Source organism: Carlito syrichta, unplaced genomic scaffold (assembly GCF_000164805.1).
Source record: "Carlito syrichta isolate Samal-C Ts95f unplaced genomic scaffold, Tarsius_syrichta-2.0.1 Scaffold145258, whole genome shotgun sequence".
NCBI classification, from domain to species: Eukaryota; Metazoa; Chordata; class Mammalia; order Primates; family Tarsiidae; genus Carlito; species Carlito syrichta.
The window spans coordinates 12,888-34,979 of NW_007089354.1; the positions used below are offsets into that span (position 1 = coordinate 12,888).

At 38.9% G+C, this 22,092-nt stretch overlaps 1 protein-coding gene across 4 annotated transcripts in view; it reads right to left on the minus strand.

Annotated features, from left to right (window-relative positions):
• The window catches only part of CDC16 (cell division cycle 16), a 34,719-nt gene that overhangs the window by 6,903 nt on the left and 5,724 nt on the right, over nucleotides 1-22,092 (minus strand). For all 4 annotated transcript variants that reach the window (XR_002481488.1, XM_021708735.1, XM_008050371.2 and 1 more), the window contains exons 6-14: nucleotides 21,687-21,778; nucleotides 21,062-21,195; nucleotides 20,154-20,233; nucleotides 19,019-19,068; nucleotides 18,090-18,163; nucleotides 15,449-15,574; nucleotides 4,967-5,119; nucleotides 3,026-3,089; nucleotides 432-493 (exon numbers count right to left, since the gene is read on the minus strand). Coding sequence is in view for 3 of the 4 variants with exons in the window: in XM_021708735.1 (XP_021564410.1) it covers nucleotides 432-493; nucleotides 3,026-3,089; nucleotides 4,967-5,119; nucleotides 15,449-15,574; nucleotides 18,090-18,163; nucleotides 19,019-19,068; nucleotides 20,154-20,233; nucleotides 21,062-21,195; nucleotides 21,687-21,778 (835 nt within the window). In the remaining variant the exon portion in view is untranslated. The remainder of the gene's footprint in view (nucleotides 1-431; nucleotides 494-3,025; nucleotides 3,090-4,966; nucleotides 5,120-15,448; nucleotides 15,575-18,089; nucleotides 18,164-19,018; nucleotides 19,069-20,153; nucleotides 20,234-21,061; nucleotides 21,196-21,686; nucleotides 21,779-22,092) is intronic.

Below are 22,092 nucleotides of genomic sequence, written 5' to 3' on the forward strand. Positions count from 1 at the left end.
TGCCCAGGCGGGTCTCGAACCCGCGGGCTCAGGCAATCCCTTGCCTCGGCCTCCCAAAGAGCTGGGATTACAGGCTGAGCCGCCAAGTCCGGCCCAGAATCCACTTTTCAACTGTCACCTGTTTATCACCCACAATACCTTTAGCAGAAAACAGTTAGAATATGGATACAGTTTTAATCAGATCCTACAGTCCTACTTCTTTTAAACTAATTTTGAACACTAAAAATGTTATAGCTCTCAATATGTTTCTAAAATAAAATTCAACTAACAGAAGTAAATAATAAAAACTAGTGTTGATGCTTGTTACATCTAAGTAGTCAAGTACAAGAAAGTTATAAGATCTCAGTGGAGAAAAACATGGAAAAGGCTATTCAAAATTAAGCAAACTTTTAGTTACAAAGTGTATTTCTGGAATGCTCTACTTCACTTACTTAAGTTTTCTGCAGACATGCCCCAAGTTGTTCAACAAAGGTTCCCATTTGTCAACTGTTACCTAAAACACAGCAACATCAAGCCCACGAGTTATATACATCACTGTTCAACCTGATTGCTTGTACTGAATCATTTCACATCCTGCAAGTTGGGCTCTCTCCTAGTGTGTGTCTCCACCACAGCAAGAAGCAGGACATCTACTGGTTTATCCGCTTTTCTTTCTTACTAAAGGAGACTTCACGAGGACTCTAGCATTACTAGCACCATTTGTCAGAGCCTACCCAAGCTGAGTAAGTTCAAACTGTGTACCTGAAGCTCTAGCTTTCTCTGAAACACCAGATCTTCTTATCTGTCTACTCAGTATTTCCACTCAGTAACGTTCCAGCACTATGAATTCAGCATGCCACACACCAGCCCTCCCAGTCAGTAAACAGAACCCTGTAACCTCTGACCCTTCCAAGAATCACCAGGGCTTGTTCCTCTACCTCCTGGGCATAACTCTGACCCATTTAATCCTCATTTCTCCATTAACAAAGTCTTACCTGAACCCCAATCATAAAATTCTAACCATGTTGTCCCCTTCTGAAGCCCCTTTCGTTTTCCCACTCGCCTCAGGATACGGTGCAGACTCTTTAACATCATTTTCAAGGCCCTCAGTAATCCACACTTGACACTCCTGGACCCATGTCTCTACAGTCTCTGTGAACTCAAAATCCGAGCCAGCCCGAATTGGCTCTAATCTGCACACATCATTCTCTACACCTGAAATATCCTTCTCCCTCATTTTTACCTGACTAATGTCTGGCCACCTTCAGGACTGCAGGGTATGATGTTCTAACCAAAAGCATTCCTGACCACCTTCATGTCTGGGTGGATTGCCCTTCTCTGGCTACCTTTATGTCCTCAGTCACCCTACATTTTTACGGTCGATTGGCTCACTCACACTCCCTTCCTAGTTGATCCGAGGGCAGGAAATGTCACACTAGCTCCCCAGCCACGTGTTTCCAATGCCTATTTCAGAGCCCAGGATAAAGCCAACACTTGCTAAGTATGTGCAAACTGAATGAATGGACAGCCTTGACCCACACTCTCCAACTCTGCTGAGACTGGTTGTAGGAAGCACAGCCCATGTGAATGAAAAACAAATCACTAAGGGATTTTGGGCATAACTGCTTCTTTGACTATTCTGACATTTGCTGCAGTCTGAAGTCAAAAAATAGTTTCCCCCTTTCCATATAACTTTTCAACGGGCATTTAGACATTTCAATAGTATTGTGCTTTCATACTTAACATCATTACTTTAAATTCCTGTAAGACTCCAAAGTGCCTCTGAATCACCAAAGAATATAATTTCCACTTCATTGTGTGGTTTCAGGAAGGGCCTCTCAAACTTCTCCATGCACAAGAATCACCTGGGGATCTTGCTAAGTCTGCAGATTTTGACTTAATCAATCTGAGAGTCTCACGTCTAACAAGCTTCCAGGTGATGCTGATGCTGCTGGGTCCGTCTGAGTGGCAAGGGTTGACTCAATGCTTAGGATACTGATAAGGTGGTTAAGTGGCAACCCTATGTTAACAAAAATGCTTGGATTATCCAGAACCACCCAAGACAAAGCAGAGGAACCTGCTTTATATACATATATGTGCAAACACACAGACATAGAGTGTTTATAAGTTCAGGTGGCAAATAAGAAGAGACCAAATAAACAAATAAACAAAACTGAGTTTATGGGGGTGGGCAGACCACCACTTGGCAGGAGGCAGAGCTGACTGTCTATAATAGTAGGGTGGGGCCAACAGCAAAGGAAGAAGGGACCCATGGGCAGGTGTACACAAACAGGAATGGGATGAAACAGAAGTGAAAATCACAACACAACAAAGCACGTATGATTAGAAAGAATCAGCAATCAGAAGAGTGGCAACATGTAAATCCCTCACCCACAGAAGTTATAACATCTAAAACTGTTATTTTCTTTAAAAAAAAAAATTTCACGCATGCCCTTGCTAGTTGGAAGGTTAGCTCATGAGTACCAACTCATGGGGTACACCTTTCACACATCAGGTGAACCTAGTCAAACACTGTGAACCCTGAAAGGTCTAAATATATACTCTGTACACATTAGGCACAGTGACAAAAGGTCTGCCCTTAAATGACAGTGGCCCCATCTCTATCCTGCCGAAGTGAAATCGGTTGCAATGTTGTTTTTTTAACCTTCAGTCAAAGAGGCGGCTCTTTGAAATTCTAGAGAAGGCAGTGTATTACACTAGATGCTACAGTGCCCACCAGTTTCCACTAACCATCAACGTTCCCAGTTTCAAATAATCACCAGTTTTGATTAACCCCACATTTCAAAGCTAGAGCCCTCTTAAGAAGCAAACATACAACATGTGCCTTCTTAATTAAAAAAAACTCATTTCTTACCATGTGGCAAAACAGTTAACTCTCCAACAATTCCAACATTAACAAGCCACTTGCTGTGATAAACATTAGGTTATTACCTTCTAGGCGAGAGAAACTGTCTACATTATTTTCCTCATTCAACAATAAGCACACTCGGGGGATGTATGTATTTATAGATATTACATAGAATACCTCATTCCCAATTGCTTTAATTTTTTCCAAAGCATCGAGAAACCATTTTTCTGCTGTTTTCCATCTAAAATAGAGGGAGGAAAAGGTTGAAGATTATTTAAAATTAGCAAGTATAAGCATTTTGAGAAAAATTTGATTATCTGTTTCCAGTAGTACTAAAATGAAAAGGGATAAACTGCTGGAGACAATTATTACAATTCAAAGTTGTCAAATAAATGATTAATGCTATGGCACTAACATCACACTAGTTCAAGATTTTAAGAGATATAGTAGATTCTCGTCATTCATAGTATTTATGTTCTGTAAAGTTGCTGTGAACCTTGATTTAGCAAATACTGAACCACAGCTCCCAGAGGAAATTCAGTTTGGTTTCTGCAAACCTCTGATCACAATATTTTCACCTGATCAATGCATAACCTTGTTTTATGTGTGTCTCTGTTTAAAGACATCTTATTATTTGATATATATTGTTGATTCACGACCAGCAGCACTATAGCTCATACTGAATGGAGCTTTTCTAATATTTTGAAAGGCACATTGCCATGCACACCAGACAGTATTTCACTAAGCATGGGGATTAAACAGTGAAACCACCAACAAAAAAGACAAAAATGTGAAAAATGTGGCACTAAACAGACCACAAAAAGTACACCTGTTTACAGTTGAGCTCAAACAAAAAGGCAGAGAGTCTGTCTGACTTCAGCTGGGACTGTGAATGTCAGGAGACTCAAATTTCTCCCTGCCCTGTGCATATCAGAATGACTACAAAAGGACCTTGTCTTGATTTTGGGGTTACAAATACATTTTAATGAGTAGACAAGTTCACAATACTGAGGTTGATTGCATTATATTAATTCATTACTATTCATTTTTTTAAAGTTTTAAGTTTTCTTTCTTATAAATACCTAGAAAATTCAAGTTTTAGAACACATATATGTCATAAACAATAAAGTAATAGTAATTCACTATTTTTAAATTTATGTATAAATCAAATGCAAAGGATTATAGATATTCTAATCTATGAGTATGACACCAAATTACTTATTCTACAAACATTCAAGGATACAGTAAAGCCTCAACTGAAACAGGAAACTCAGAGATTGGGTCATTCTAATTAGTTTAATTTTCTGATTTACTAGTAACTAAACAGAAAACATTTTTGTTTCAAAAACTGTGGCAAATCTTTCTTAAATATGCGAATCCAACTCACATCAACACAGAAATGGCATAAGGACCACACAGTGCCTCCAGGTCACACTGTGGGGTATCAGAGATCTGAACTGTCCACTCATGGAAGAAAACATGCGATTGCTCAGATCCAAGAGCAAAAATTGGATTAGAATTTTTTCTTTTCTTTTTTTTTCTGTAGTGACAGGGCCTCACTGGTCTTCAACTCCAGGTTCACGCAATCCTCCTGCCTCAACCTCCCAAAGTACTGGGATTACAGGCGCGAGCCACTGCACACAAAGTTCAGATCTTTTAAGGAAATCCAAGAGAAGAGTTTCTCTTTTCTTTTTTTAAGCTCTCTCTCTCTTTTTGAGTTGGAGTCTTACTCCATTGTCCTGGTTGGAGTGCAGGGGCATACTCACGGCCACCACAGTGTAGACCTGCTGGGCTCCTGCAACCTTTCCACCTCAGCGTTCCAAGTAGCCAGAACTACAGGCGCGCGCTACCGTGCCTGGCTACTTTTTTATTTATTGTAAAGACGAAGTCTCATCAAGTTTCCCGTAGTGGGCTCAGGCAATCCACTTACCTCAGTCTCCCAAAATGCTGAGATTACAGACTGAGCCATCAAGCCCGGACTACACTATCTCCTTTCTAAACAGCGCATTTAAAATAAAAATCTATTAAAGAGTTACTCTGATGAGTTAAACTCCAGTGACCTAGGTGTTACTGTTTATAAAGAATAAACAGAAGGGCCTGTGACCTTCTGGTACTTACTCTCCATTTTGAAATGCAACCACGCCAACCTCATGCATAACAAAAGGGTCTTCTGGTGCAATGCTCAGGGCCTGGCCGAAGAACCTTTCAGCCAGTTTTGAGTTATTGGTCAAACCATATTCTAATCCAATATACAGCATTGGCAAATGACACCTAAAAATGTTGGAAAATTTCACGTAGTCAACACTAGAAACTCTGTAATTCAGCAGAAATTCATCAACTTCAAAACTTATCTGCACAATAATTTAAATGTAGCCAAAAGACAGCATTTATTTTTCTCTAACTCATTATTTACCTTGAATTTTCACTATTCCATGGTAAAGCCCCAAACCCCTCTAAAGCAGAAGGGCCGGTCTACGTGGTGACTGTTTTCCTCCTCAATGCTAATGTCATGCCCCCAGTCTAGACCAGCCTCCGGCTTCTCCTTGTTTATTCAGCACCATTTATCCTTCAAGATGGTGTTCAAGTTCCATTTCCTTTATGGAGCTACCTCTGATTTTTCTAACCTAAATGCTCTCCGTTGTGTGCATTCCCATTATAATCAATTGTTATCAGTTCTATGAAGAGTTATGAATAATGTCATGTGTATTAATTCTATCCTTCCATTCTCTGAGACAATTCTAGGCATAGAGTCAGTACTAACTACTTTTTAACTGAATTTTCATCTGTTTGCACTACTGGATCAGTGACTGCACTAAATATATTAAGATGATTTTTCTTTGGAGATGATCTAAGAAGAACATCGATAAAAACTGACCGACTGCTTGGTACGTGCTTTGGTTCTAATCTGGGGTCATAACTCAAATTACAATTCTATCATCTTCAGAGAGATGAAAACCCTCTAAAAGTATCTACCAAGAGGAAGTAGGTATGAAATGAATTTGGATTTCAATTTTTATTAAATTTTGGAATATCTGCATTATATTTATGGGTTGAGTATCACTAGTCTGAAAATCTGAAATGCATAACTGACAGATCTGACACTAGTAGGGTTGTCCAACAAGAAATACCAAAGGAAACCCTTTAGGCAAAAATAAAAGAATACTAGAAAGTAACTCAAATTAACATGACGAACTAGAAGAATCCAGTAAAAATAACTCCATTGGCAATTATAATGCATTGACAGTATAAATGCATTTTTGTTTGCAACTCTTCTATCTGATTTAAAAGATAACTGAATAAAACAATAATCATAAATCTATATTGATGGGCTTATAATGTATAATATGTCATTTGTATGACAATAATAGCACAAAGGGAGTGAGAGGGAACAGAGCTATACTGAAGTATAGCTTTCACAAATGATGACATTAAACTGGTATTAATCCAAACTAGATTGTTTTAAGTTAAAATGTTTACTATAATCTACAAGATAACCACTAAGAAAACAGCTCAAAAAATATATGACAAATACAGGATTAAAACAGGACATTATAAAGTATCTATTCAACACAAAAGGAAATAAAGAGGAATATGGGAGCAAAAAAGGGGTGACATCCCACTTTATCAGTAATTATATTAAACATAAACGGAATAAACACTTTGATCAAAAGCCAGCAATTGGCAGAACAGGTTAAAAACATGATCTAATTATATGCCATCTATGAGAGACATATTTAGATTCAAAGACACAAGTCGAAGTTAAAAGAATGGAGAAAGACATACCATGGAAACAGTAACAAAGGAGAGCCTGGTACGACTACACTAATGTCAGATGAACTTGTACTAGAGACAACGAAGGGCATTTTATAATGATAAAAGGCTCAACCCATCAGGAAAACATAACAATTACAAGCATACAAACACTTCACAACAGAGACTCAGGAATACATGAAGCAAAACCCGCCAGAATTGGAGGAGGAAATAAACAATTCAACAATTAGAGTTGGAGACTTCAACACCTCATTTGCAATAGTGGACAGAATAATTAGGTGAAAGATCAACAGGCAATTAGAAGACTTCAACACTTCTCTAAAAATTAGGCCTTGATTTCTGGCAAGATGGCGATGGGACAGGTCGGACTGTGGGAGTTTCCACAAAAGCGAGTGTCCAAGAAGACTCTGCTTGAGTGGGTGTGTGACAGGGGTGCGTGCAAGTCCATCTGAGACTCGGGTTCATGCACCTGGAGCTCTTCTCCAAAGGTGACTGCAAACCCCCCGCCGCCCTGAAACTGGAGCCGCCAGGAGCAGGATGGTCTGCTGTTCTCAGGGCTCTCCTAGAAAAGGCTGGGGAATACAGCTGGTCCTCACTACCTGGGACCCAGCCCACACCATCACCTGTGCCAGCAGGGTGACAAGAGCTCCAGATCTGTGGAGAGGGCAGGTTGGGAGAGCTGGAGAGGAGCCTCACCACTGGGGAGGAAATGCCAACCGGAGCCACTTTCTCTGTCCTGGGACCAGGCAGACACTTGCACTGCCCCACCTAGCTCCACCCAGGCTCCAACCTGGGACCCAGAGGTTATCTCATCAAACTCGGAGAGACAGACGCCCCCACCCCAAGCTGCAACAGGCACAGATATGACAGATCTGAGTGGGATACTCGTTGACAGTGGCAGCAAGCCAGGTGAGTCCAGATCTGATCCACTCTCCTCCCACAGTAGTCCACAAGGCATCCAATCTACACCGAAAACAATCCTATCAGCCAGCGCTGAGAGCAGATGGGAGGGGTTAGAGACCAGAGCTGCAAGAAGCTGGAGTTACAGAAACTGTCGCAGAGTGAGTTTTTTTGTTTTTGATCTGTTTGTTTGTTGTCTGAGTTTTTTTCTTATTCTCTTCTTTCTGTTTGTGATTACATTCTTGTACATGCTTTGTTTCTGCTATTTTACTGCTTTTTTTAGACTTCTGTTTGTGTATGGGCATTTTTGAGGGAGAGCACAATAGGGGGTTTTTTGTCAGTTTGTGTGATTGTATGTTTTTGCTTTTTTGTTTTATCTTTGTTTATGACTCTTTTCATTTGTTAGTTGGTATGCCTGTTCTCCCTCTTCTCTCTCTCCACCTTCCTCTCGGCCCCCTCAATCCTTTTTCCAATCTTTTCCTTTTTCTTACCTCACTTTGTTTTCAGGGGGCAAACCTATACCCCCACTGCATGGATAGACTGTAAGGCAGTAGGAAGAGGGTTCCAGAGGGCCCACGCACCTATCAGTGGATACTGAGATCTACAGACAGTTTCTGAATTACAGCTCCTCCCTCAATTAAATCTCAAAACTGCAAAAAAGTACAGCCCCCCCCCCACAGTCCAGCTTCAGAATTGAACAGAGCCAGAGATCCACATAAGGAAGAATAGGAGCTGGAGTAAACAGAAGTAAAGTTACCGCCATCCCTGAACAACAGAATTAAAGAAGAAGTTTTTTAAAAAAAGGGAGGAGGAAATGAAGAAAAACCAAAAGAACCAAAAAAACCAAAAGAAGAATATGGGTCTCACACAGACCCCTGGGAGGTTAGACACTGAGAATACAGACTACAGAACACAAACAATGAAAAGCCCCCAGAATGACTGGTCTCAAAAAACAAACCCAGATATCAAGACATTAATAGAGAGAATAAATAGGACTGAGAAGAGACACAAGGAAAGAATAAAGGAGTTGATAACTGAGATGACAGCAATAAAGAATACAGTGAATGAGATAAATAACAAACTGAAATGCACGGAAAGCAGACTTAGCCAAGCAGAAGAAAGAATCTCAGAGCTTGATGATCAAAATATAGAACAAACTCAAACTGTTAAAAACATAGAGAATAAGAATGAAAAGAAAAAACAAAACCTTCAAGAGATGAACGAGTATCTAAAGAAGGCAAACCTAGGATTAACTGGAATTCCTGAGGCAGACAGAGAGAGAGAGACAGCAACCACCCTGGAACAAGCATTCCAAGAATTTATCCAAGAAAATGTCACTCATCAGTGACACGACCATTCACATACAAGAGATTCAGAGAACCCCTGCAAGATGACAAATGAGTAGACCAACTCCTAGACACATAGTAATTCACCTACACAGAGTAGGCATAAAAGAAAAAATTCTAAAGGCAGCAAGAGAAAAAGGTCAGACTCCCTACCAGGGAAAACCAATTAGAATAACAGCAGACTTATTCACAGAAACACTTCAGGTGAGGAGAGCTTGGAGCCCAATCTTCAAAGTTCTCAAAGATAAACAATTTCAACCAAGAATTACCTACCCAGCTAAGCTAAGATTCATCAGTAATGGAGAATTAAAATCTTTCCCAGATATTCCATCCCTTAAGAGCTTACACTGCCTCCAAACCAGTTCTACTCTTGTAGAATGTATTAAACACAAATGAAAGGAAAAAAAGACCACCACCACCCTTCACAAGAATGCAGGAAAAAAGATTGAAAACGCACAGAAATCAATCCCAAAATCAAAAGAAAGACAACAAACAAACAGCAGCAGCAACAACAAAATCTGTAAGAACCCATGACAGGGATAAACTCTCACCATCTCAAGAATAAGCCTGGACGTGACAGGACTAATGCACCACTGAAAAGACATAGATGGCAAGTTGGATAAAATATCATGAGGCAACAATATATTGTCTCCAAGAGACTCATCTCGCCAGAAAGGACACTCACAGACTCAAAGGCAAAGGATGGGAAACAAAATTTCAGGTAAACAGAACACAAAAGAAAGCAGGAGTTGCAATATTAATATCAGGTAAAATATCCTTTAAGCTATCAAAAATTTAAAAAGATATGAAGTGTCACTACATAATGATAAAAGGTTCAATCCATCAACAAAAAATATCCATCCTAAACATAATATGCACCCAACATAAGAGCACCAACTTTCATAAAGCCAGTTTCTAGGTAAACTTAAAAAAGATGACTCTAACATTGTCATAGCTAGGGACTTAAAAACTCCACTCACCACCCTAGACAGATCATCAAGACAAAAAATCAACAAGGAGATATGGAACCTCAACATAACGCTTGACCAGATGGACTTAATTGATACCTACAGAACACCACCCAACAACCATGGAATATATATCCTGCTCATCACCAAATGGAATGTACTCTAAGACCGGCCACATCCTCGGCCATAAATCAAGCATAAACAATTTCCATAATATTGAAATACTGTCATGCACCTTCTCAGACCACAGTGGAATAAAAATAAATATCAACACCAACAAAGCTCCCCCCAAACCCACCAAGACATGAACACTAAACAGCATGATGCTGAGCAACTCCTGAGTCAACACAGAAATCAAAACAGAAATTAAAAGATACCTGGAAACAAATGAAAACAAAGAAGCATCTTATCAAAACATTTGGGATACCATGAAAGCAGTACTGAGACAAGAATTCATATCTCTATGAACATACATGAAGAAAATGGAAAGATCACAAGTTAACAGCCTAACAAATCACCTAAGGAAGCCGGAATAGCACGACCACCAAAATCCTAATTTCAGCAGAAGAATCCAGATCACCAAAATAAAAGCCCAAATTTGAGACATTGAAGACAAAAAGATAATACCAAAAAAAAAAAAATCAATGAAACAAAAAGCTGCCTCTTTGAAAGGATAAACAAAATTCTTGAACCCCTAGCTGGACTGACCAAGAAAAACAGAGAAGAAAAAGCCCAAATAAACACACTCAGAAATGCAAAAGATCAAGTCACAACTGACCCTGAAGAAATACAAGAGATTATCAGAGACTATTATGTATACTTGTATGGAAACAAACTAAAAAATCTAAAGGAAATGGAAGACTTTCTGATATCACACAATCCCCCCCAGTTTGAAACAAGAAGAAATCGAGACCCTAAATAGACAAATAACAATCTAGGAAATTGACTACATTATAAGAAAACTACCTACAAAAAAAATAAAAAAGCCCCAGACTAGATGGTTTACCAGCAGAATTCTACAAAACATACCAGGAGGAACTGATACCAATCCTATTGAAAATATTCCAGGCAATTGAGAAAGATGAACTCTTCCCAAATATTTTTTTTTTTTTTTGAGTTGAAGTCTCACTCTGTCGCCCAGACTGGAGTGCAGTGGCCACTCCTGGCCACCGCAGTCTCGACCTGCTGGGCTCCGGCGATCCTTCCGCCTCAGCCTTCCGAGGAGACGGAATTACAATCATGCACCACCACGCCCAGCTGATTTTTTGATTTATTGTAGAGATGAGGTCTCGCTGCCCAGGCAGGTCTCGAACCCGCGGGCTCAGGCAATCCACTCACCTCAGCCTCCCAAAGGTGCAGGATTACAGGCTGAGCCACCGAGCCCGGCTCTTCCCAAATATTTTATGAAGCTAACATCACATTGATACCCAAGCCAGGCAAAGATCCAACAAAGAAAGAGAACTACAGGCCAATATCCTTGATGAACTTAGATGACCCTAGCTTAGGTCAACAAGACCCTAGCCAACTAGATCCAACAGCACATCTCAAAATCACACACCACACCAAGCAGCCTTCATCCCCGGAATGCAGGGCTGGTTCAACATTCGTAAGACCACAAATGTATTGAAATACATCAACAGATGTAAAAACAAAAACCACATGACTCTATCATTAGACATGGAAAAAGCATTTGATGAAATCCAGCACCCCTTCTTGACAAAAATCCTCAAACGTCTAGGTATAGATAGAACATACTTCAAAAATAGAAAGCATCATCTTTAAGAAATCCACAGCAGGCATATTGCTAAATAGACAGAACTTGGAAACATTTCACCTGAAAACCAGAACAAGAGTTCAACACAGTTTTGGGAGTCCTAACTAGAACAATCAGACAAGAGAAGATCAAGGGTATCCAAATACAAAAAGAGTAAGTCAAGTTATCCCTCTTTGCAGACGACATGCTATAGCTAGAAAACCCAAGAGAATCTATAAAAACCTCTTTGCACTAATAAAGGACTTTGACAAAGTGTCACAGCATAAAATAAATGTGCAAAAGACAGTCACATTTCTACATATCAACAATAAACAAACAAACCCAAATAAAAAGCATAATCCAATTCACAATAGCCACACATAAAAAATGAAATACCCTGCCATTTTCCTAACCAGAGATGTGAAAGACCTTTACAACGAAAACTGCAAAACACTGCTCAAAGAAATCAAAGATGATACAAACAAATGGAAAAATATTCCATGATCATGAACTGGAAGAATCATTGTTAAGATGTCCATCCTACCCAAAAATTTAATGCAATATCCATTAAATTACCAGCAGCATTCTTCTCAGATCTGGAATTCATATGGAAATATAAACGAATAGCCAAAACAATCCTCAGCAAAAACAAACAAAAAAACCAAAGCAGAAGGTATCACACTCCCATACTTTAAAATTTATTATAAAGCTACAATAATCAAAACAACCTGGTACTGGTACACAAACAGGCATACAGACCAATGGAACAGGATAGAGATTCTAGAAGTAAAACCTCAGTTTCTCAACCAACTCATCTTTGACAAAGCCTCCACCACCAACCATTGGGGAGAAGAGAACCTATTCAGCAAATGGTGCTGGAAAAACTGGCTGACCACATGCAGAAGATTAAAACAAGACCCCTACCTATCACCATACACAAAAATAAACTCTAAATGGATCAGAGACCTAAATGCAAAACCTCAAACTATAAGAACTTTAGAAAATGCAGGAGACACCCCTATGGAAATTGGAACTGGCAACCAATTCCTGATCAAAAAGACTCCAAGTGCCCAGGCCATAAGAGGTAAGATAGACAAATGGGAACTCATCAAACTGACAAGCTTCTGCAAAGCCAAAGAAATTATCAAGGGAGTGGAGAGAGAGCACACAGATTGGGAAAAAATATTTGCCAACTGTATGTCTGACAAAGGCCTGACATCTAGGATCTACAAGGAACTCAAACATGCCAAAAAGAAAAAAAACAACCAACCCCATTACAAAGTGGGCGAAAGATATGAATAGACACTTCTCAAAAGAAGACATACAAGCAATCAACAGATAGAGGACTGGATAAAAAAAAGTGTGCTACATATACGTGATGGAATATTACCCAGCCATAAAGGACAAAATCATGAATTTCACAGGCACTTGGATGAACTTAGAGTCTATAATACTGAGCAATCTAACACAGAAAAAAAGAACTGAGTATCACATGTTCTCATTCATAAGTGGACCTTGAACAATTATTGTAATACTGTAAGAAAATGATTGGCAGTAGTGGGAATCTGCTGGGGGAGGGGGAGGCACACCTTATCAACAAAGGTACCTGCATAATGAACATTTGTATACCTAACCCTAAATTGTACTCCACATCTTTAAAGTTAAAAGTTAAAAAAAAAAAAAAAGCCTAACAGATACCTATGGAACACTCCACCAAACAAGAGCAGACTTTTCAACTTCATCTGGGTTAAGTTGCAGAATAGACCATATGTTTACTGATAAAACCAGTCTCAATAAATTTTAAAGGACTGAAGTAACTTAAGTATATTCTGCAACTACAATGGAAATCAATAACAGAAGAAAATTTGGGAAATTCACAAATACATGGAAATTAAATATCAACATATTCTTAAAAACTAATGACTCAAGGAAGAAATCACAAAGGAAACTTAGAATATTTGTTCAATTTCAAACATTTACCCAAAAACAAGCAAGTAAAGAGAATGCAAAGCTGTTCTGATGGGGAAGTAAAGTTGAGAGAAAAAGAATCCTTATCTTGATAAGCTAAATGTGAGAATTTAATGCTATAAAGTTTGCCAGATTGGGAAATACTAAAAATATTGTGCCACTAATTATCACTGATTTTGATTCTTAGCTAGGCACTAACTCATAACTATTCTGTTTGTGGGCATCCAGAATATTGGACAAAAATTACCAGACCCTATGGATGTATTCATAAGAAACAACTCATTAGAGTTTTTCTAACGTATTACCAAATTGATAGATTAGGGAAATATGCAGAGTACTGGAGCTGAACTTCAGAAAAGAACTAGAAAAGGTCTCACCCATAATGGCAGACAGCAGAGAGACACTGGGACTTAGTACAAGAACCATTTAGGTGGATCAATAACTGGTGGAACAGCTGTCACCTGAAGGGTTAGTTCTAGTAACACATTAGTGCTATGGACTCGGTGTTTGTGTCCCCTCCAAAACCCACACACACACTAAAGCCCTAAGCCCCACTGGGCCTTTATGTGGAGACCCGGCCTGTAAGGAGTCAACAAAGTAAATGAGGTCCTAAGAGCAAGACTCTTATCCCACAGGGCTAGTGCTCTTATGAGAAGAGACATCAGCACACTCTCTCTGCTATGTGAGGAAAAAGCAAGAAGGCAGCCATCAGCAAGTCAGAAAGAGAGCCCGAACCAAGAAAGGAATCAGTCAGCAACTTGATCTCGGACTTCCCAGTCTCCAGAACTATGAGAAAATATATTTCTGTACTTTAAGCCTCCCAGTCTGTGGTATTTGGTTATGGCAGCCCTACTGACCAATACAGTTGGGGAGCCATGTCCTTCATGATATTTGCATGAATTAGATTAGCTAGATAAAAAAGGCATACTTACCAAATTTAATATGACTAAAAAAGTTGGAGTTGTAAAATAATTTGGATCCAGAACCAAGTGTCAAAGAGTCTAACAGTTTTAAAAGGTAGACAAAACTTAACAAGATGAAATTCAATGCAGATAAACATATGATCCCACCACTGAATACGAGTAAACAAACAAAGGTATCGACGCTTTTATTGAGTGTATAAGACACTTTCTAGTATAAGACCCTCTTCAAAGTCTTTAACTGGTATTATCTCAATCACTCCTCCCAATAAGCCAACGAGTAAGTTTGCTATCATTCCCGTTTTTCAAGAGGTTAAGTAACTTGCCCAAGATCACAAGGCTCTGAGTGGAAGAGCCAGGAGCTGAATCCTGGCAGTATGACTCCAGATCAGCTCTTTGGACCACTGTACCCCCACTACCCTGCCACACAGGGATGGAGCCATTGGTCAATGGAAGTAGCCCAGACCCAAAAACCCTGCAATGTATAATCAACAGTGAGACCAAAAAAGAGTCAACGGGAATAACAGCAATTCTCTATTCCTCAAAGTAACATACTCTTAGTACCAACACATTTAATATTAATATGAACCTAAAATTTTGGCAAATTTAGTCCTGCACAAACACTAAGTCACATCAAGTACCTCTTGGTAATATATAATAATAATTTTGCTCATGAATATTTTCATTCCTGCATGAGCATGTGAATAAGAGCTTCCATACTAATCTTTTCCCTGGGCCTAATTGATTTCCTAGTTCCTTCTTGCACTGGTTGAGATAAACTGCTAGGCAAATTCACTATACCGGCTTCTTTCCCCTCCCATTTCCAGCTATTCTGCAATCTCAAGTTACTAGATAAGAAGCAAGTAAAATGTTCGTGTTTAGTTTAGCAACCAAGTGGCTGCAATATTAATAACAGAAACTTCACTTATTTCTGTTAGCAAAAACAAATTTTCATGGAGTTTAGTCAGTCATACCCTTTCATCAGCTGTGCTGCTGTGAAGTAAGCAGCCATCGCTTGGTCATGCTCACTTTCCACCGCAAACGAATGGCCGTAGGCTATCCATGCAGGCCCATAGGTCTTCTCAAGTGTTGTAGCTTTGCTAAAACAAGAGTTCATTCAAGTAATTTAATGCTTATTCTTGTCTTATTTTTATTTATTTACTTATTTTTGGAGATGGGAGTCTAGCTCTGCTGCCCAGTTTGGAGTGCAGTTGCACAATCATAGCTCCCTGCAGCTTCAAACTCCTAGGCTCAAGCAATCCTCCCACTTCAGCTGCCTGAGTTGCTGGGATCAGGCATGAGCAACAGTGTCTGGTTAATACTTATTCTTAAATTATTTATTTTATATAAGCAGATGACCTCAAAGACATTAACATTCGTTTAGTAAATAAATGAGTTGTCAACACATAAAACGATGTAACGTTTATGTTAATTCAATTGAACTAAAACAATGAGAGTACTGGCCAAATTTTTAAGAAATTTCAGGAGTAAGGTCCCCAACTTTTTAGATACTGTAGGTGGATCCACTGCATTCTGAATAGAACTTAGAGTAAAGAAAACATAACACACAATATAGAAACATAAAGGGTGATACCCTACTTCCTAGCACTTTATTTTCCAAATTTTCTTTCATTCAAATATTCCGTTTCATGTAGAGCCCATCACTCAATTGCATGTTAAATCAAAGAAGCATAGTTCAAAAGAACTTCTAGAATATTATCATCATCCTACGCACAAGTTTTTCTCAAATGCTGAACATACAACTAACCAGAAAGATCTATTTTCTTCCTAGTACATGGCCCTTTCATGTCATCTTACCAATTTTTCTAACAATTATTGGATAGAAGCATAATAGCATCTCCATTTCTAGAGAAGAGAGCAGGAAAAATTAGCTTTCACAAATAATTTGAATTGATAAGCACAGAACTTGGATTAGAATTCCAGTCCAACTCCAAATTTTATTCTCTTTCCCCTAAAGACCATTTTTCATTTTGTAAAATATGCATACAGAAATGACAGGAATTATATTATTTTTATATTCCTGTACTTGAACAATATTGGCTAAATAGCTTGATTGGGTTGGGCTGCATGAAACTACAGCAAACCCTTCTATGAACCAGTTTACTCTGCCAAGAATTATTTCACAGCCACATTTAGTGACCCCAATTTTATGTCAAGTTTTGCATCATTTCACTATTAACTATTTAACTATTCACTAAAACTATTAACAAAAGAAGTCCTAAAAGTAAAAGGTTAATAGTATCTATGTAAATGAAAAAGAGAACCTTTCAAACTATGCTATTCTCCATTGTTTCATATTTATTCTCATTTATAAACAAAATTAAAAATATATAAGCTCCTTTAGAACAGAGTCTGCATCACTGATTTTTTTCTTTTTTTTCCAATATAAATAAGTCTTTTAATTAAAAAGAATATGTAAGCAGCCCTGGAAACATCCACAAAACTATAAAAAAAAGTTACAGTGGGATTATATCTGGATACAATTCCATAAGCCATGGGTTCCAAAGCCCCATAGGAAGTTTGATACATAACTTTCTAAACTTTTAAATAATGCAACTGATCTCCCTCTCAAGCAAGACACATTTGAAAGAAGACTGCAATGAGTCGTAACGATTTTGAGGCTCTTTTGAAGTGATGCGGATTCTCCTGGCTCTCGCAGAGAGGACAATGGGATTACCTGAATGAGAGGACAAACATTCCCCCGGCAGAGAACACTGGGCTGTTATATGAACAGGTGGGATCAGGTGGGTGCCCAAACTCACCCCATGGATTTACATTTGCTGTCACGTGGAGGGTTCTAAACCCAAACTGGAATCTTCTTTTTTCCAGCTGCACCTTCTGATGCTTCTCAGTATGGTTCAAATGCCCACATTCCCCTGCAATACATCTTGGGCAAGGCGGGACTGAGCTCCTTCTACCATTCTGAGGAATCCCTACCCTTGGCCTCCCCGGCCACTCTCTAGCCTGAGTGCTGGGGGGTAGCCCTTTGGTGGAGATCCCTGGCTCTCTGGGCCCCAAGACACTCAAGTCACAGGTGTTCACCCGGAGGCAGTCACACTCACGCTCCCTGGCTTCTAATCTCCTGCATGCCTGTTTTCCATCCCCAGCTCCCTGGCTTCTAATCTCCTGCATGCCTGTTTTCCATCCCCAGCTCCCTGGCTTCTAATCTCCTGCATGCCTGTTTTCCATCCCCAGCTCTTCCAGCCTCGGCAGGTGCAACTCGCCCTATCCATGCGGCCTCAGGCCTGAGCCCTGATGTTTTTCTTAATCTCTCCTCACAGCATCTTATAAAGAGCAAGGTTAACCGATACAACTGAGGACTCAGTTTACTTGTCTTTCCAATATAAACTTATCTTGCAAGTTATTAGGACGTGAGCACGTATCTAAGACATCCAACATGGTGTCTGGCCCTCAGTAAATCTGATGAAAAAACATTCATTGCTTTCACACTGCTTTTGGGGGGCTGCCCAATCTCTGCGGGACTGGATGTCTGAGAAGGTACCACTGCTTGTCAAAGACTCACACTGTAGTGTGAAAGCCAGAAAGCACCTCCGGTAGGTTGGTTAGAGAGGGAGGAAGAAAGCAAGTTCCTACCTGAGATACCTTCTGGCGTGTTCATTTTTGTGGCCAACCATGAGATAGTAACATCCCACTGCAAACCAAGACACCTAAAAAGTTCAAAACTTGCCATTACTGAAGATACTTCACCTTGAATTGGTATCTCTAACGAATTAGGCTAGACAGAGGGTAGACGAGATGCTCCTATAACACATCTTCTAGTGCAAGTTAGAAATTTCTCTGAGACAGTCTATCCACCAAGATCCAAGATTAAAGAGAACAGAACTCAATGGCTCTTTCTCAAGGAGGCTTCTAAGAAGACAGGACTCCTGAGAACTTCCTGCGTCAACCACTCCCAGCCTGTGCCTCCTGACTCTCTGGCAATGCTCATCTTCCCTGGCCTGACCCTGGCTCTTCCTTGCTCTCTGACGCAGTTCTGACTCTCATTTAGCTGGTTTCTCCTGTGCTGGCTTCACCACACTGGGCTCGGGTGCAGATTCTTGTCTGAGACTTAGATCTTGATTCCTGATTTTGTCTTTAAAGACAGTTCCTGATTCCATTTTTCACTCCTAGTTCGGCATTCTGACCCATGACAGTTTGGAATCAGTGCACAATTCAATAGGTTGTCTTATATGTGCAATATGAGGTGCTATCAGCAATCACCAGCATTTCTTATGAAAGGCAGCCATATGACTAACATAGTCAGTATTTTATGTTTTTTTACGCTATTAAGCATGTATAATTCCTATAATCAGAAAAAAATAAGAGACTTTTAAGTTATTGTTTCAGTATAATTAAAACCATCTTCATGGACTGAGAAAATCAATGCTGCTTTCTAAGTTTCTGAAGCACTTGGAGATTCCGCTCCAACACTTTAAAATAAAACATTATTTGTCTGAACTTAAATACTACTTAAGTATTTTCTTAAAGTTTAGGTAAGAAAAAAAAGAAAAAAGATTACTTACAGGATTAGTAGGATATAAATCCACCAGTTTATGAGAAAGATAGAAAAGTTCTACGTTACGGAAAAAGGAGAAAAAGAACACAATTATCATATCAAACGCAATTTAAGATACAACTTAGTTACAACTTTTCAAAATCACAAAAATTCTGTTCTCACAGCAATGATTTCATACTATTTTCCTGCTACATACAAAATGCACTACCTTACTGAAGTACAGAAAGACTACCAGGCAGATGCAGCCAGTGTCAGACCCAAAGCAGGCCCTGAGTGCTTGCGCGGGGACTGCAGAGTGCACAAAGGACATCTGATGGACAAGGTGGGAACAGACGCCCCCTTACAAAGCACTTGCCAGTGGTGCAAAGGCTACTGCAAAACACCTAATTTATCTTAGAAACAGACACCTCTCACATTCAAGTTTGTTATGGACCATACTAGTCCATATTTGGTTGATTAAACTTTCAAGTTTATCCAAACAGTGAGATTATTTCCTCATGAGAAACGTGTAAGTCCAGCACTCCATCACACTTCCCACATGCAGTCTTGGGTTCCGCAGACTGGGACAGCTAGACACTCTGCACTTCGAACATGCTTCTACAAGGTGCGATGCTACCTGTTCCACAGACCACCCTCTGAGCAGCTGGGATTTGGAGTTGAGTGTCTGGAGCTTATTTTCTTCCTGACAGAGCTCACTATTCAGTTTTTAAAGATTTAAGGACAAATATAGCTCCCAACACAACTAATTTTTTAAATATGGAAAATATGAGCAAAAAATCTGCTCCCTTACAATTTCTAAAGTTATTGACTCTCACATCAGTTTTCTTATGGAATTCACACAAAAAGAGAAAAGAGGCAGAACCGATACCCAACACTTTCAAGGTAATATACTTCGAAGCATATATTACATTTAAAAAAGGAAGCAAGAATCAAGGATAAAGAAATAAACTGCCCTGTTGGGAAAACAGAATAGACTGCTTGCCACTTTGGCAGACATTTCCTCCCTAGCTGTTATTTTTATAGTAGAACATAATTCTGTTGTTACCTGCAATCTCAAATATCCAGGATTTATGAGACAAAATTTCAAAAGCTACAGAAAAATTTTTGTCTAAGAATTATGATAATTATTTTTAAAAACTTACCATTTGCTTTATTCAGCTCCACAAGTGTCCCTATATGGACAGGTAAACAACTTGCATGGAAAGGATCTTTCTCCATTACTCTGAAAGTTAAAGCAACACATGACTACCCTCAAAACAGCACGTGAGAGCACTCATTACAATAAGCTGTGTTAAACATAGTATTTACGGCATCAAGTATGCTACTGTGGGTTATAATACTTTTTTACTTGCTTCATTCCATCATTTTCAGGTTGGTTCAATTAAGGCAATGATTAAGTTATAAAAACACGAAAAATTCTGGTTTATGTGGAAGCAATTAACATTGTACCATGTATTTACTTTAAAGTAGCACACATTATATCCAATTATTCAAAGTACCCAAAACAATGTGAAATATTAAATAGATTACAAGTATTTGTCAGTTAAAACTTTTGTGATTTCAATGATTTTAAACAACCCAAAAGAAACACAAAAAATCAGTATATGTAATTTGGCTAAAGGAGAAATTTAAAGTAAGTACACTGGAAAACTGGTGTGTGGGGAATAAGGCTTAGTCACTGAGCGTGGCAGATTAAGTACCCAGTATCCACAGGATTGTATTAGTTTTTTAAGAAAGAACAAATTTTACAAACCTATGTGCCAAAATGGTTATCTTCAAACTTACAATTATCAAGACTGGGAACTGCAACACGCATTTCTCTCCAAGCTAATGTAATACATCAACAAATACACATAAACCTGTGTCTATAAGTTGCTCTTTTAAGACAGCACTCTGTTCAATAATCTGCAGATGGTAAAGGTAACTTCAGTAATCTGCCAATGGTAATTATCATCTAATTCAAGATAATTCAGAAAGCATGCCCATGAATTACTTAGGCAAGATGGACCAAACTCCATGTTCCTACACAAAAATGGATGGATATACTTACACAGAAGTAAGCTTGTAGCACATTTTGAAATCACAGTTATAATAATGTCTCTCAGCTAAAGACACTACCACATCCAGATTCTCTTGCAAGCCATCTACAGACTCAGGGATGACAGTTTCACTAGGCTTATTATACTGAAACACAGAGAAATTCAAACATAAACTCAATGAGCAGTAAAAAATTAAAAGACAGACTCAATTTATGTTTGGCTCAAGCAGTTAAAACATTTACACACAGATATATGTGACCCTCTGAAAACGTTTTAAACTTCAAATTGTATCATACTTTCTCAATAAATTTATCTTCTCAATTTTATCACAGAACTCCACAGTGGGAACGTCTCAAAGTAGAAGTTAAGGAAACACAAGAAAAAAAAAAACCTTCATTTTCATGCAACACCATTCCATTTATTGACAATTCAATCTTTTAGTTTAAGGAGTCCTTAGGCAGAAAACAGACATTCTTAGAAATGTTTTAGGAATCATACATATTTTAAATAATCTAACTCTATTCTTGCAAATGTGCTAATTAGTACAATTTTTATTTTTAAAACTGTAACCAATAAAAGAACAAAGGGATGAAATAAGATATTTACATCAAATGCTAACTTTGTGTTTTCACTTACTTTTTTTAATTTGTTCTCAAATAGAAAACGCAGCAATTCCTGTTCTTCAGTACCAAGCTTGCCAAGAGGTAGCGACTCAAGAAGTTCTTTTTCTTTTAAGAGAAAAAAAAGAATATCCTCTTAGCATTTGTAAGGGGGAAAGTCTGCAACTAAAAATATTCTACCATAGCTATTGGTCTAAAGTAAATCAAACTTGAGAGATAAAATAAAAAGACCAAAATGTACGAGAGAAAGTTGACACATGGTTTACAGACCCAAGAGATGAGATGAGGGCAGAGCGACTCTTGCAGGACTACGATGAGGAGGCCTCCAGGTGGTTCCTATCATTAGCCAAACTGAGAACCACTAGCCTCAGCACTGCTGACACTCTGCCGTGGGTGAGCCTGTGTACTGCAGGGTGTTTAGC